At 40.8% G+C, this 17,500-nt stretch overlaps 1 protein-coding gene and 1 long non-coding RNA gene across 3 annotated transcripts in view; both read left to right on the forward strand.

The window, feature by feature from the left end:
• LOC127003084 (serine/threonine-protein phosphatase 2A 65 kDa regulatory subunit A alpha isoform-like) overlaps positions 1 to 8,673 on the forward strand; it is a 17,156-nt gene extending 8,483 nt beyond the window's left edge. Inside the window, exons 12-14 of one of the 2 annotated variants that reach the window (XR_007756934.1) lie at positions 529 to 620; positions 3,578 to 3,665; positions 6,394 to 8,673. Coding sequence is in view for 1 of the 2 variants with exons in the window: in XM_050869501.1 (XP_050725458.1) it covers positions 529 to 620; positions 6,394 to 6,422 (121 nt within the window). In the remaining variant the exon portion in view is untranslated. The remainder of the gene's footprint in view (positions 1 to 528; positions 621 to 3,577; positions 3,666 to 6,393) is intronic. The other variant, XM_050869501.1, reaches the window with a different exon arrangement.
• A 3,570-nt stretch (positions 8,674 to 12,243) lies between these two features.
• LOC127003085 (uncharacterized) overlaps positions 12,244 to 17,500 on the forward strand; it is a 26,225-nt gene continuing 20,968 nt past the window's right edge. The window contains exons 1-3 of the long non-coding RNA XR_007756935.1: positions 12,244 to 12,381; positions 15,335 to 15,586; positions 17,032 to 17,147. This is a non-coding gene — a long non-coding RNA (uncharacterized LOC127003085). The remainder of the gene's footprint in view (positions 12,382 to 15,334; positions 15,587 to 17,031; positions 17,148 to 17,500) is intronic.

Genomic DNA, 17,500 nt, shown 5'->3' on the forward strand with positions numbered 1-17,500 from the left:
TGTGTAGGTACAAGAGTTTGTGGCATGTGTGTGTGTGTGTGTGTGTGTGTGTGTGTGTGTGTATTTGGTACTTAATTTTCATCTTTACAAAACTTGAGTCAAACATGTAACAGACATGGGGCGATTACTTATGCTGTGTAATCATGATGTATTAATTGTGATTACAATCGTGATTACAGGAAGGACTGAAAGGTGAACTTGCAAATTTCATACACATGTACCACTAAATATTTTAAATTGGTTGAATTACTGCAGATATTTAGAGTACATACTTGCTGTATGAAAAAACATTAACTAAAACTTTGCTAATGTAATCGTAAAAGTAATCACGATTACGATGACATTTTTAATGTATTCGATTATGATTACTTAAAAACAATAAGAGGGCAATCGATTATGATTACAGATTACGATTACCCCATGTCTGACACGTAATGCCCTGTGTGTGTGTGTGTGTGTGTGTGTGTGTGTACTAGGCCTATGTATTACCTATTATTCCACATTATATGCCTATTGCCAATTTTTCAGGTCGCTACACACGCAGGTTAAGGCCGTGCTGGACAGGCTCAACGATGACTCGGACACGGACGTCAAATATTTTGCTTCAGAGGCACTAACAGGTATGCCAACACACCTTTTTTAATATCTCAGGAAGGAGGATCACCAATTTTTTCATACATAAGATTACTATTGCTGCTACTACTACTACTACTACTACTATCACTACTACTACTACTGCTACTGCTGCTACTGCTGACTTTGTTACTAGAAATACTATCATTGTTTCTGCTATAACTTCTTCATGAATTGTTTTAAAATCACTCTACTTACTTTGCTATGTAATGGGCTTTTTACATGCATTAATCTGCTTTCTGTGCTGTTGCAAGGCCACTCCTCTGCTGCTAGTCAGTGGGATTCTCTTTTTAATTCTGCATCTAATTCTCTGGTTCTGTTCTGTTGGGTATGTCCTTGTGTAGACTTTCCCGTGTGGTTACTTGAGTCTCCCTTTACTTGCCCTTAGTAATCTTCCATTCTCCCCTAATCTCTGCTACTAGTCAATGGGATTCTCTTTCTAATTCTGCTTCTAATTCTCTGGTTCTGTTCTGTTGGGTATGTCTTTGTGTAGACTTTCCCGTGTGGTTACTTGAGTCTCCCTTTACTTGCCCTTAGTAATCTTCCATTCTCCCCTAATCTCTGCTACTAGTCAATGGGATTCTCTTTCTAATTCTGCATCTAATTCTCTGGTTCTGTTCTGTTGGGTATGTCCTTGTGTAGACTTTCCCGTGTGGTTATTTGAGTCTCCCTTTACTTGCCCTTAGTAATCTTCCATTCTCCCCTAATCTCTGCTACTAGTCAATGGGATTATCTTTCTAATTCTGCATCTAATTCTCTGGTTCTGTTCTGTTGGGTATGTCCTTGTGTAGACTTTCCCGTGTGGTTACTTGAGTCTCCCTTTACTTGCCCTTAGTAATCTTCCATTCTCCCCTAATCTCTGCTACTAGTCAATGAGATTATCTTTCTAATTCTGCTTCTAATTCTCTGGTTCTGTTCTGTTGGGTATGTCTTTGTGTAGACTTTCCCGTGTGGTTACTTGAGTCTACCTTTACTTGCCCTCAATAATCTTCCCTCTCCCTTAACCTCTGCTACTAGTCAATGTAATTCTGCTTCTAATCCTCTGGTTCTGTTGTTTATGTCCTTATGTAGACTTTCCTGAGGTTATTCGAGTCTCCCTTCACTCGCCCTCAATAAGCTTCCGTTCTCCTCAAATCTCTTCCATTCATAACTGTTTGTTGCATTGATTCTCACATGCCACCATTGGGTTCACTCATGTTGCTGTGCTTATGTGTGTGTGTGTGTGTGTGTGCATGTGTGTGTGTGTGTGTGTGTGTGTGTAGGGGTGTGTGTCAGTATCTGGGTTCACTGTCACCATACAACCATCAACCATCACTTCTGTATCCCACACCTCTGTCATTTTCTCATTTTCCTGCCCTGGTGACCTGTAGCAATGTATTTATTTGCCTAAGCATGTTCCTCTCACACTGGCCTTCCCTCTCGCCTTCCTTGGTAATGTTGGACAAGTGCTTGGCTTCACTATAGCAGGGTTAGTACCAAAAGCCTTCAGGGGTTGGGACGTGCACTGTAGAGAGATCACAAGTGCCCCAGTTCAATGGAGTGTAATAGAGTTCACTAGTGCTCTTGTAAACCCCAAAACCTGATAATTTTCTCCATAAAGGTCAAAATTTCTGCTCCGTACATAATGTTAAAGAGATTACATGGTCAGTCAGCTCAAAGTGATTTGACAGAATGTTCTTTATGTCACTGATAGTAAATTATTGTGCCTTTAACAAGAGAACATCATCTGTGGTCTTTCTGTATTGCATGCCTGACTGCCCACATAGCTTGGTGGTCATTAGTTCACTCATTTACACAGCAATTTTTATCATCCTCTTCTTCTCTGCTCTTTCCCTCACCTCCAGAGCTGCTTGTGGGTTCATATACACTCCTAGAAAGGTCATACTGGTGGCTGCATCTGTCCATAGCTCTGTATATGACCTTTTTCTGTCTGGTGCTAGTTAAATTCACTCATTCACACAGCAATTTTTATCATCCTCTGCTTCTTTGCTCTGTCCCTTACCTGAAGAGCTGCTTGTGGATTCATATAAACTCCTAGGAAGGTCATATAGGTGGTGGTGTCAATAGCTCTTCATATGATCAACCTATTAATGTATATACAGCTCACTCATTTACACAGCTATTTTTATCATCCTCAGTATCTCTGCTCTGTCCCTCACCTCCAGAGCTGCTTGTGGGTTCATTACACTCCTAGGAATGTCATACTGGTGGCTGCATCTGTCCATAGCTCTGTATATGATCTGGTTCTGTCTGGTGCTAGTTAAATTCACTCATTCACACAGCAATTTTCATCATCCTTTGCTTTTCTCTGTCCCTCACCTTAAGAGCTGCTTGTGGGTTCATATACACTCCTAGGAAGGTCATATAGGTGGCTGCATCTGTCAATAGCTCTGTATATGACCAGCCTATGAATGTCTATATAGTTCCTGGTCATGGCTCACTCACTCACAGCTGTCTTCATCATACTCTGTCCTTCACCTCAAGTGCTTATTGTGGTTCATATACACTCCTAGGAAGGTCATATAGGTGGCTGCATCTGTCAGTAGCTCTGTATATGACCAGCCTATGAATGTATATCTAGTTCTTGTTTATCAGTTCACTCCCTCATTCACTATGTAAGGGTTTGGTCTCATGTGTTTCTGTGTGTGTCAAAATATTCCCCAAATTACTGGGCCCAAAATTGTAATGCCAATAACATTTTTTTACCTTTTTTCTCTTCGTTTTCTTCTTTTTTTTCTCCATTCTCTCTCTCTCTCTCTCTCTCTCTCTCTCTCTGTCTCTCTGTCTCTCTGTCTCTCTGTCTCTCTCTCTCTCTCTCTCTCTCTCTCTCTCTCTCTCTCTCTCTCTCTCTCTCTCTCTCTCTCTCTCTCTCTCTCTCTCTCTCTCTCTCTCTCTCTCTCTCTCTCTCTCTCTCTCTCTTTTTTTTTCACCCCCAAAATTTCAGAACATGGACTTGCCTAAAATTTGAGGAGAATACTTTCCAAAATTTTCTGGCCCATCGGGAAAATTTTGACTGAAGAAGGATTATTTGGGTAAGTGTGTGTGTGTGTGTGTGTGTGTGTAACCTGACTTCAGTGTTACCCCTGATGAAAAACACTTCACAATAAATGTATGTTAGTGTGTGTGTGTGTGTGTGTGTGTGTGTGTGTGTGTGTTTATGTCTGTATGTGTGTGTGTGTGTGTGTGTGTGTGTGTGTGTGCCTCTATCCTTGCATACATAGATTAGGTATTCTATTATATATATATATATATATATATATATATATATATATATATATATATATATATATATATATATATATATATATATATATATATATATATATATATCTATATATATATATTGGTCATTGTTTTTGATAGTGTCTGTAATAGGAGAAAGCTGAAAGTGAATGTCAACAAAAGTAAAGTGATGGTTTGTGAGTGAAGTAGAAGTGAGGTTGTAGATTTTGAATGCCCATATAGAGTGGGAATTGAATGTGAAAAAGAATGCAAAATAATTTTGAATGGTGAAGAAATGGAGGAGGTCAATGAGTTTAAGTACCTTGGATCAGTTATATGTAAGCATGGTGGTAAGGAAGGAATGATAAGAGAAAGGGCATTGCAAGGAAGAAGGGTGGTAGGGTCTTTGGGACGAATCATGAATGGCAGAAGTGTGAGCATGGAGGTAAAGAGGGATTTGAGAAATACAATAATAGTACCAACCCTCACATATGCAAGTGAAACGTGGGCCTGGAATGAAAGTCAGAGGTCTAGAGTGCAGGCAGTGGAAATGAGTTATTTGAGGAGTGCTTGTGGTGTGAGTAGAATGGATGGAATGAGTAATGAAAGTGTGTACGAGCATTTTGGAATGTGTCACAGGGGTGAAGGGAAGAAGTTTTGGAGTGGTGGAAGAAGTGAAGCGACAGACTTTAAAGTGGTTTGGCCACATGGAGCGAATGAAGGAGAGTAAGATGACCAGAAGGGTGTATGTGAGTGAGATAGAGGGAGGGAATGCTAGAGGACGACCTCCAGTGAAATGGAGGGATAGGGTGCAAGAGTACGTTGGGGAGAGGGGGGAAAGATCTTTGAGAAACTTTGAGCAGGCAAGGAGGGAGTGTCTGGATAGAAAAAGATGGAAGCTCTTCTGCCATGGCCTTCCCCTGGTGGGAGCTCCTAGGAGCAGGTGTCGATGAAATGATGATATATATATGTATATATATATATATATATATATATATATATATATATATATATATATATATATATATATATATATATATATATATATATATATATATATATATATATATATATATATATATATATATATATATATATATAGAATTACTGTTTTATTCACAAAGTTACAGACATACATTATCATAGTGTACAGCAGAACATAATATCTAAGACTTGATACAGAAAATAAGTAGAATGAAACAACAAATTCACTTATTTAGCCAAAGAATATTTAATCACATGAAGCTGTAAATGGTTAAGCACAGAAAGAGGTATTAGAAACGTGAATCAATGTCTTGGTAACAGTAATTGATAGGCTCTTGATACAGAAAATAAGTAAAATATAACAACAAATTCACTTATTTAACCAAAGCATATTTGATCACATGAAGTTGTAAATGGTTAAGCACAGAAAGAAGTATAAGAAAGGAGAATCAATGTCATGGTAACAGTAATTGATAGGCCATTGAAATACATGTTGACTATACCCAGCCAGTACACAATAGGGTAAAGTCTTGTTAGTATGTGATTGTATATTGGTAATGGATGGCAGTATGTATGAGGAGGTTGTAAGTAAGGTTGTTGTGGGTGGTGGTAGTACTTATGGGGTTGTAAGCAAGGTTGTAATTGGTGGCACTACAGTACTCATGAGGGGGTTGTAAGTAAGGTTATAATGGGTGGCACTATAGTATTTCTGAGGAGGTTGTAAGTAAGGTAATGGGGTGCCACTATAGTATTTCTGAGGAGGTTGTAAGTAAGGTTGTAATGGATGGCACTATTCATGAGAAGGTTGTAAGTAAGGTAATGGGGCGGCACTAGTATTTCTGAGGAGGTTGTAAGTAAGGTTGTAATGGATGGCACTATTCATGAGAAGGTTGTAAGTATGGTTATAATGGGTGGCACTAGTATTTCTGAGGAGGTTGTAAGTAAGGTAATGGGGTGGCACTAGTATTTCTGAGGAGGTTGTAAGTAAGGTAATGGGGTGGCACTAGTATTTCTGAGGAGGTTGTAAGTAAGGTAATGGGGCGGCACTAGTATTTCTGAGGAGGTTGTAAGTAATGTTGTAATGGATGGCACTATTCATGAGGAGGTTGTAAGTAAGTAAAAAAATAGTGCCCCAGGAGGCAGTTTGTTGACGAAGGTGACAATATTCGAGAATCATCATTATTATTATTGTTTAGTGTTTTACGATAACCTCCATACTTGTGGCTTTTGAGTTAAATTTACTATACATTATAATACGTGGCTTACCATGTATTTTTTCCTGACCCAAGACCATTTAATTATTTATTCATTTATTTATTTATTTATATGGCAAGGGAAGCAGGTTTAAGGTAAAAAAATAATGAGAAATAAAATGCCCACTTATAAAAAGAAGTATAGAGGAGTGGCCAAAAGAAAGGTCAATTTCGGGAGGTCATTTATTTATTTATTGATTTATTTATTTATTTATTTATTTTTTTTTTTTTCATTGGCTACCATCACCACCACCAGTAACCTTTGACCCCTTTCTCACACTCTCTACTCTCTCCCACACAGCCATGACCCCACTGTTTGCTGCAGCCTGAACACCAGCTGACGTAACCTGACCTGACCCCCACCAGCTGACCAGGGGATAGCGAGCGTACAGCACCATAGACCACCTTGGACCATTATTTTATTATTATTATTATTTTTTCATTTCCTAGCCTGTCCACATGCAAACAGTGAGGTCGTAGTACTGTTATGATTATTATTATTAATGTTACTACTACTACTACTGCTGCGATTACTACTACTACTACTATTACTGCTATTATTGTCATCAGAGTCATATTTTTATTAGGTGACTAACTAGCTAGTTTCTGGGTCACTTAGCGAGGAGACAGAAGCTGATTTGATAGATTTTTTCCTTCTCTTAAATATTTGTTTTCATTCCTTAGTGAAAGTGAAAGAGAGAGAATGAGGGTGTGTGCATGTGTGTGTGTGTGAGAGAGAGAGAGAGAGAGAGAGAGAGAGAGAGTGTAGTTTGCAAGTAGGGCAATGAAAGATTAGGGCAATGAAAGATTAATATTAACTAGTATACTCTTTATATAAACTATACATGTCATACACAACCTAGGCTATAAGTGAGCAAGAATAGGGTATACCAACCTGACCTAATAACAACAACAACCATTGTTATTAACTATTATTGGCATTTATTCACTCATGGTTAAGTCAGTCACACACCCAGTTTGGATTAAGGGGGATATTTTTATTATTATTATCAACAAAACCTTCATTTCTGTCCCTTAGTTTGTTGGTTGAGAGAAATTTGTGATTGAGGACTATATTAAACTCAAATTTATAATCCATTTTTATTATTATTATCAACAAAACCTTAATTTCTGTCTCGTAGTTTGTTGATTGAGGACTATAATAAACTCAAATTTCTAATCCATTTTTATTATTATTATCAACAAAACCTTAATTTCTGTCCCTTAGTTTTGGGGTTGTCTGATAATTTGTCCTCAATGTCATGAAGCAAATTTGAGCTTGTGTCAATATTATAAATGTGGAGTCTGATTTTGATGTTTAATTTTGCCTTTCTAATCAGTTCAGAGCTCTCCCTTGGCCTCTTCCTTCCTCCCTGTGGTTTCATTCACATTATTTGCCCTCCTACAGACTCCTTTTCTTCCTCCTTTTCTTCATTTCCATACCACTTCAGTCCTGTTTCTTGTCTTCCTTAATACAGTCCACCTACCTCTCCCTTGCCTGTGTAATCAAGTCTGACCTCTCCCTTGGCCTCTTCCTTCCTCCCTGTTGTTTCATTCACATTATTTGCCCTCCTACAGACTCCTTTTCTTCCTCCTTTTCTTCGTTTCCATACCACCTTAGTCCTGTTTCTTGTCTTCCTTAATACAGTTCACCTACCTCTCCCTTGCCTGTGTAATCAAGTCTGACCTCTCCCTTGGCGTCTTCCTTCTTCCCTGTGGTTTCATTTTTATTATTTCCCTCCAACAGACTCCTTTCCTTTCTCCTTTTCTTCATTTCCATACCACCTCAGTCCTGTTTCTTGTCTTAATACAGTTCACCTACCTCTCCCTTGCCTGAGTAATCAAGTCTGACCTCTCCCTTGGCCTCTCCCTTCCTCCCTGTTGTTTCATTCACATTATTTGCCCTCCTTCAGACTCCTTTTCTTCCTCCTTTTCTTCGTTTCCATACCACCTCAGTCTTGTTTCTTGTCTTCCTTAATACAGTTCACCTACCTCTCCCTTGCATGTGTAATCAAGTCTGACCTCTCCCTTGGCCTCTCCCTTCCTCCCTGTTGTTTCATTCACATTATTTGCCCTCCTACAGACCCCTTTTCTTCCTCCTTTTCTTCGTTTCCATACCACCTCAGTCTTGTTTCTTGTCTTCCTTAATACTGTTCACCCATCTCTCCCTTCCTTTCTCTCTCTCCCTCACTCTCCTCTCCTCCTCCTCCTCCTCTTTACATACCATCCTAATCTCGTCTCTCATCCCTCATTTCCATGCAAGAGGTGATACATTTTCCTCTCAACACCGCCCCCCAAAATCCTCCTCGAACTCTCCCTGAAAATATAAATGCCTTGACTTTTCCACGAGTATATCCTTGCCAGTAACCGTTTGTGTGTCTAAATCTTCATGAGCGGTCAGATTTTTTTTCGGTTAGTGCTTCCCTTCCTTCCCCTTCATTTCTCGTGATTTCAAGAAGGATGTGTTTGTCTTATGTTTGTTTTTATATGTGAGATTTAGTCCGTGATCCCAATAAAATAGTTTCGAGATCATTTTTGTGTTCAATGGAAGAAGATGCTAATAAAATGTACTTGTTGTGGATGCCTTGGCTTTATATTTATTTCCTCACCTGTTAGTTTGTGTGTCTGTCTGAATGGATAGATGAATGAATGAATGGCAGAAAGGAATGCTTGAAGGGTAGGCTATATATTTTTTTCTACTCTCTCTCTCTCTCTCTCTCTCTCTCTCTCTCTCTCTCTCTCTCTCTCTCTCTCTCTCTCTCTCTGACCTCTACATACACATCTACTTCGGTGGTTGGGAAGGGGTTACCAAGCATGCTGGGTATAAGGGTATAATGCACTGGGTCTGAGGGTAACCACTTACACTATATCCAAAGGCCAAATAGGGGCTGTCAGGTTTTCAAGAGTGTTTTTCCACATAAAATATGACCCCTAAAGGAGATTGTGTTTCTTTAGGTTCATGGTACAGAGGAAAGGTAAGACTACCACCAGGGTCATTGAACTACCCCTCGGAATGCCCACAACGTTCACAAAAGCCTTGTCAAATATAGGTAGACTACTTAATTGGGCGTCGCAAGGTTCAGGAATTTACAAAGACGCTGGGAGGGACCATATGCACTATTTTCAGAGGCTAGAAATGAGCCTAATCGCGTTCCTATGGTTTTCCTTAGATTCAGGGTAAAGAAAAAAGGTTAAAGTACCACCAGGGTCATTAAACTACCCCTCGGAATGCCCTCAACGTTCACAAAAGCCTTGTCAAATACAAGTAGCCTACTTAATTGGGCGTCGCAGGGTTCAGGAATTTACAAAGACGCTGGGAGGGACCATATGCACTATTTTCAGAGGCTAGAAATGAGCCTAATCGCGTTCCTATGGTTTCCTTAGATTCAGGGTAAAGAAAAAAGGTTAAACTACCACCAGGGTCATTAAACTACCCCTAAGAATGCCCACAACGCCCACGAAAGCCTTGTCAAATTGCACGTTCTTGACACAGCCTCCCTCTATGCTCAGCCCATCATCTCCGTTCATGGTTCAGACGACTCCGCCGCTCACGTACATCAATTAAACTGTTTCCAAAGGCCAAAAATGAGCCTAATCGCTTTCAGGAAGGGTCACACTCATTGGTCACACTACCACCAGGGTCATAAAAGTACCCGTGGAAATGATCCGAGCCTCCTCAAATAGTATAATTTTTGCGAGATTGCAGTGACGAGTTGAGAAAGAGTATAGTGGCTTCTTTTTCTCTTCTCCTCCTCCACATCATTGCACACGTTTCTTGTATTACTGCAAATCACGCCATGCAGGGTCCAGATTAAGTGGCCTGTCCTTAAACTAAGTGATTCTACATTAATCCGATGGCTCCATAACGTTGCATTTCAACTCTAGTTAATATTGAGTTGAAGGAAGTGACGGCCGAGCTTGTTTTTAAAGGAAATCAATCGTGTGAGCACTGAAGGAAGGCAGGGAGCATATTCCATTCTCGCACTACAACGTTGATGAAGAAAAATTTGGTTCAGTCTGAATTTACTTGTCTACATTTGAGTTTTACGCCTTAATTTGTTCCTCGTACGCAAAGTGTCATCGATCATTAACAATGTTGATCTGCCTACATTCGTGAAACATATGGAGCCAAGCTCAGCAAATTCAGCATGGCCCAGAATTTCTTTAAGTCGGCATGGTCTGAAGTCAGCATGGCCTATAGCTGGCTCGCCCAACTCGGCATATGTCGGTACAGGAAGCTTTTTTGTAGCGATATGCTTAATTCAACTCAGCCTATGACCTTTTCTGAGCTCAGCATACTACTACTACTACTACTACTACTACTACTACTACTACTACTACTACTACTACTACTACTACTACTACTACTACTACTACTACTACTACTACTACTACTACTACTACTACTACTACTACTACTACTACTACTACTACTACTACTACTACTACTACTACTACTACTACTACTACTACTATTACTAGGGGTTTAATTATGAACAAGTCAGCAATGCTCACTCGATCAGGATGGCGCCTAGCTGTTTCTCAATGCTGATCCTATTTTGAACTCAGCATGCATTAAAGAGTTACTGATTTCAGTCTGTATAGCCACTCTGAGCTCAGCATGGTGGTCTATATATGACAGCATGATCGTTTTCTTGATATACTGAGTTCGGAGTTCAACATGGATTTAAGTTAAGATTAGCATATGAGTCAGCATGGCCATAAGTTTAAATCAGCTTGCATAAGATCGAGTCAGCATGGCTATCTCTTTCAATGCTGACTTTTTATAGGCTCAGCATAGGAGTTATACAAGTGAACAATGCCGTCATTGAACTCAACTTACTGCATATATTGTGACCTTTATTTCAAGTCAGCATTCATCATGAAGTCAGCATGTGACCGTAAGTTTAAATCAGCTTGATAGCATAAGATATAGCATTTCAGCATATATCCTTCAACTTAATATCAACTAGCTAGCGTAGAAATGCAACGTTTTGGAGTCTTCTGATTAATGTAAAATCACTTAGGTTTAAGGACAGACCACCAAGTCTGGACCATGGGGTCTGTGTGGTCTGATTTTCTATGTAAATCTATGTAAAGGTTGGAACAATTAGTTTTGAGGTACAACAATGAGTTTTCCTGTTCCAACGTCCATCTTCCCTTATTAAATATTTCAAAGCCATTATTTACACGGCTTTAGGTTTAATTAAAGAGAAAAAGCGATATAATTACCAGTTTATACAGGAAGAAACGTTGTAACCAATGGTTTTAAGATCTAATTAATACGTGATTCATTTCCCTTCCTCCCTCTCTCTATCTCCCTCTCCCTCCCTCCCTCCATGCTTCGCGTAAGGGAGACTACTAAGTGTATTAAGAACTCCCTGAAGCCATTATTCCCACATATAAGCTCATTACGTCATATTGTAAGCCCGTGCTGAAGAGTGATAGGATTTCATACTTTCTGCAGTTTCGTTCACAACATGTGCCGAGATCCAGACCCAGACCAACCCATTAATAACGAATAATAATGATTCCAAGGCCTTACCGTTGTTATTAAGGCCCCGGCAGGACTTAATTGGGGTTTACTAATGATAGGACACGCGATAAAAGGGCAAAGGGGCAGTTAAATAGAGTAATTAATGTTTCCGAGGTTAAACTAAAACTATTTATGTCAGCGATAATATACCTAAGCACTGCAAAAAAAGCCCTATTAATTAAACATTTCGACCCTATCTCTAAATAAATCTAGTTATCGGAGCGGAAAAGACAGTTCCAGGGTCATTTAATTCAAGTACGAGAATCTATTGAGGTAGTAGGAATCACCTCGCAGCCCAAAAATAGCTCGCAAAGGTGGCTTGAAACAATGCTTAATTTTCAATATATCACTCACTGCTATCGTTTAACTGTCCCTTTGCGACTTCAATACACTGCAAATACATCAGATAAACACTTAAAATCAGTAGAAGGCTTTAAAACAAACACATAGGAGATTACATAGGAGGAACTACTCTGAGCTGATACTCACTCCTGGTTTGGGCAATCTCAAAGCTTATATATAGATCACAGGTGGTTAAAGAGACATAAATCAAGGCAAATTAAGACGTTTTTTGCTGTCTTTACCCCATTGGACATGTGTAGTGGGTAGTATCGCGACTTATTTCCCCGAGGAGGTATTTCTCGCACACACCTGGAAGCCACAATGTCATCCGTGAAGGGAGTCGGCTCTTATATTTTTGTGTTTTTTGAAGCGAATTATCCTGTTGCCGAGGGAGCCATGCATCTGGAAACGGTAAATAGTCCCTTGTGATTGTCTTGGGTGGGTGAGGGCAGTGAATTAAGGCTTGTAATAGGTGGGAATAGGGAAAATGTATCGGTTGGGGGAGAGGTGGATTTCAATGGCCGCCGTGGTCGTTCAGAAGTTCATCGTTTTTTACTGATTTCCGGTAAACTAGAATACGTAGCGGCACGGGGCTTGAGGGGTATGGCGACACGTGCATTGCATTCCTGTGTGTGAAGTTGGAGAGCGGGATATAAGCCGGTAAGGTCAGAGAGGTCAAGTATATAACTGGCTTGGGGTGTCCGGCTCCATATATGACCTTAATTATTAATGACCTCTAAGACCTTCGGGCACTATGATAAGAAGAACTGAGATGAATGACCTAATTTATGGGGTCAAATGAGGTGTGAGTGTCTTAAATATTGAATTATGGGCGTTTAGCGGTGAGGTCATAATGGCGTAACCGGCGGATGGAGCGAACCATATGTGACGTATTATCTCAGTTATCAATGACATCTAAGAACTTTGAACACTATGAGAGGGAGAACTAAGCTGAATGACCTAATGTATATGGTCAAATGAGGTGTGACTGTCTTAGATATTGAATTATGGGCGTTTAGCGGTGAGGTCATAAGGGCGTAACCGGCGGATGGGAGCGAACCCTATGTGACCTTATATCCGTGACTTGTGACCAGTATAAGATGCCTGGGTACTCCTATATTAAGGATTAGGGTGTATTTGTGTTGTATTATTGCAGATATGGGGTGAAGGGAAGGGAAGGGAAAGGAAGGAGAGGGAAGGGAAGGAAGGAGAGGGAAGGGAAGGAAGGAGAGGGAAGGGATGGGAAGGGAAGGAAAGGGAAAGGATGGGAGGGAAGGAAAGGGGAGGGAAGGAAAGGAAAGGGAAGGGAAATATTGGAGGTTAACGTGAGCTAGAAGTGTTTTAAGGGTGACTCGTCTAGCGGGCGGGGTGAATTTTACAAATTTTTCAGATTTATTTATTTCAGTGTTATTTCTCTTGATTTTTTTGCGTTTTCATCGTCATGGTTGTGATTTCATGTGTGTTTGAGGTGGTATTGATGGTGATGTGCTTACCCTTGACCATCGGGTGTCATTCTAGAGTTATACATGCTCCTGGTACTGCGAAGGCTGGCATGAACCGATATTTTGGCTGTCAATATTTACTTTTCTCTCACAGGAGGTTAAGGTTAATATCTAAGTTTAATCCAAGGTTAGGATAACTTAGTGATGACCAGTATCTTATCCTAGACCTGGGGGCTTCGTGGTGCAGTGGTTAGCAGTTAGCACACTCGGCTCACAACCGAGAGAGCCTGGGTTCGATTCCCGGGCAGAGTGGGAAAATTTGGGAGGCTTTTCCAATACCCTATGCCCCTGTAAGCCCAGCAGTGTACCAGGTATTAATTGGGGGTTGTGTCCCGTCTCCTGGGATCTGTTCCCTTCTATAATTCCTTCCCCTTCTGTCTCTCTCCGGCATATGACCACAGATGTTGCGCCAACTAAATGAAATTTTCCAACTTATTTATCCTAGACCATCAGGTGTTATTCTGGAGGTCTGCTCATGATACCGCGAGGGCCGGAATTGACCTATTTTGTCTGTCAATTTTTATCTTGCTCTCACAGGAGGTTACGTTAAAATCTAAGTTTAATCCAAGGTTAGGATAACTTAGTGCTGACCGGGCATTGTTTTTTGTTAATGTTTCTGATATTTTTCAGCCCTTGAATATATAAATAAGTGTGAAGTGATGAGACTTGGGTGTTTTTTCTGGAATAACACCCACTTGTTTAGGATAAATAGGCAGGATAGGCCTCTCACCACACTGCCGTTGATGTCACTGGCGGGAGAGGTGGCTACGGTCATCTCCATGCTCACCGCCTCTTAAAATATTATCTTGGGGTGCAACGCAGTATATATTTGTTTTATTTCATTGTGGTAGTAGGCGCCGGCAGATGCAGTTTACCCGGTAGCTGTGGGGATCATGTTTCTTAACTCGGTAGCAGTGACGGGCCAAATCTGTGTCTTTACCGTGTAGCAGCGACGGGCCAAATTTGTGTCTTTACTGTGTAGCAGCGATGGGCCAAATTTGTGCCATGATATAAACCCCCCAAAATAGATGATACATAATCTGATCACAAATGCTTTATATATAATATGAAATGGTTTGTGTGATGGGTGATTTTTTTCCATTTTTCTCGCTTGGAGGGACCATTAAGAAACATGATCCCTGCTGCTTCCACCACTAGGTTAAAGGCCCTTCCCTCTAAGCGAGAAAAATGAGAAAAAAATCATCACTCACACAAACCACTTCATAATATATATCAATGCATTTGTGATCAGTTTATGGATCATCTATTTATTTATTTATTTATTTATTTTTACGTCTTGGCCTATTGCGCCGGTAGGTTTCTTCTCGGTGGATTCTGATGGTTGGTGGTGGGGTTTATATCATTCTTAATATATCAAGTTACATGTCATGGCAAGAATTTGGCCCGTTGTTGGTACACTGTAAAGCCACAAATTTGGGCCCTTGTTACTACCAGGTTAAGTTAGGTCTTGTTAGGATAGCTCAGCAAGTTTGGGCAGGTTAGGATAGCTTAGATTTAATTCTTTAAATATATGGTCTTGGGGGGACACACCTGGAGATACATTTCTGTTTATATTGTGTTTTGTCAGTGGCTTGCTAAGACTAGATTGGTTTCATTAAAGTTTGGTTAAGTTAGGATGACTTAGATTTAATTCTCTAAATATATGGTCTTGGGGGGACACACCTGGAGATACATTTCTGTTTATATTGTGTTTTGACAGTGGCTTGCTAAGGCTAGATTAGTTTCATTAAAGTTTGGTTAGGTTAGGATAGCTTAGATTTAATTCTCTTTATATATATAGTCTGGGATGACACATTGAGGCATATGTTTTTACTTTTTGCATATTTGGCGTTGGAACACAGGCTGGGGAAGGAGACGGTGGCTGAGTGGTTAGCGTGCCGGTCCTGTGTTCGCCGCGTCATGGATGATGAGGGTTTGAACCCGCCGCTTCCACCCGGCGAGTGGCCACAGACTACTTGTCCTGAAGACCACCACCATCATCCTGGACTGTATGGGACTGTCCAAGGGAAAGCAAGACAGCATGAGCCAAGAATAGATGGGGTCGCTATAAACATTTGCCGGCTTGGGCCCACCACCAGGCCCAACCGAGGGAGGTAAGGAAAAAAAAAAAAGTATGGCTAGGTTTGAATAAGTTTTAGGTTAGAATAGCTTAGTATTAAATTATCTTGTAATTATTATTATTGTCATTAATATCATTCCTATTGCAACTCATGTTAATGGAGAGGTATCTTGTATGCCCTCCTGGACGTGACTGACTCTCGTTCACCCTCCATCTCGGACGATATGTCGAGTTAGCTTCACGTTGGTGGTCGGGTGTAGTTCCGGTGCCCCGAGAATAGGGGAACCGCCTGCTAAACCCTGGGGCGAAGCCTGCACCTCAAGCATGGCCAGCGGTTGCGGGAGTCTCCGAAACAACTGTAACACTTTGACTTGTGTTTCATATCTTTATCATCTCTACTTGTTAGTAAGATAACTTCAATTCTGTAAAAAATAACATGTAAGATGGTTCTTACGTAAATAGTTTTTTTGAGATATGAGACGCATTAATGGATTTACATAAATTTCAATGGGGAAATTCGTTTTGGTTTTCGAGTGTTTTGGTGTGCGAGCAATATTCTTGAATGAATTAAACTCGTAAATCGAGGTTTGACTGTATGTACTCCATAAATAGCTAACATAACAGATCGCAGGCCATCGCTAGGTCTGTAAACAATGGGGGAGCTCCCCGGGCCAGGCCACAGGGCTCAAGTTAAGAGTCCATGGACTATAGCTAACTAAACTACCTGATAACTAACTAAACTGACCCCCCCTCCCTTCCCCCTTCACACTAAGAGCAAGGTCTCCAGCGAACTGCTTCAGCTTTCAAACACATCGCTGAGTTTAGTGTGGTCACCTGCATGCAGCCCTATGGGGCTTCGTGGTTCAGTGGTTAGCACACTCGGCTCACAACCGAGAGAGCCCGGGTTCGATTCCTGGGCAGAGTGGAAAAATTTGGGCGGCTTTTCCAATACCCTACGCCCCTGTCCACCCAGCAGTGTACCAGGTATTAATCGGGGGCTGTGTCCCGTCTCCTGGGATCTGTTCCCTTCTATAATTCCTTCCCCTTCTGTCTCTCTCCGGCATATGACCACAGATGTTGCGGTGTCCACTAAACAAAACTTTCCACTTTCCACCTGCTACCACCACCGGGTTAATGATAAATATAAATGAATCTCGTTATTGGGGACCAGAAGACAGATTTTGTGTTGGAAGTCTGTAAATATAAGAGGCTGAGTACAACAACAGTCTGGCAACGTTGGCACTGCCTCAAAGTATAGGCCTGGCTGTATGTATAGAGTTATGAGGGAAGAGAGAGAGAGAGAGAGAGGGAGGGTAGAGGAAGAAAAGTATGTAAAAAAACAAATATGAGAGAGATTATCTATTAATTATCTTATATTATACAGCCCTTGATAGAGAGAGAGAGATTTTATAATATATTATCCCATGCCGTCTTTCCTGGTACAAGACTTTGAGAGTGGACACATACACATATTTGCAGGTTGGTGTAGCAGTGCCGGAGGTGCCATAACACAGGGCACTCCTCACCTCAACAACAGTCTCTTCACCGACAAGTAATTCTTCACCAACAAGCTTTTCAGCAGCTTGGAGAAATAGGTAAGCTTTCTCTACTCACTTCCTGCCCTGCCTTCATTACCCCCGCCAGAAGCCCCCAAAGGGTGAACCCGTTATATTGAGCTGTAAAATGTTCAGCAGCTCTCTTAGTAACCCAGTGTGTTGTAAAATGTTCAGTACCTCCCCTTGCTTAGAGGGAAAGGCCTTTTAATCCGGTGGTGGTGGTAGCAGCAGGGATCATATTTCTTAACCCGGTAGCAGCAGGAATCATGTTTCTTAATGGTCCCCCCAAGCAAGAAAAATGAGAAAAAAATCATCCCTCACACAAACCGTTTCATAATACATATCAAAGCATTTGTGATCAGTATCATCTATTTTGGGGGGTTTAAATCATG

Source organism: Eriocheir sinensis, chromosome 24, assembly GCF_024679095.1.
Source record: "Eriocheir sinensis breed Jianghai 21 chromosome 24, ASM2467909v1, whole genome shotgun sequence".
Classification (NCBI taxonomy): domain Eukaryota; kingdom Metazoa; phylum Arthropoda; class Malacostraca; order Decapoda; family Varunidae; genus Eriocheir; species Eriocheir sinensis.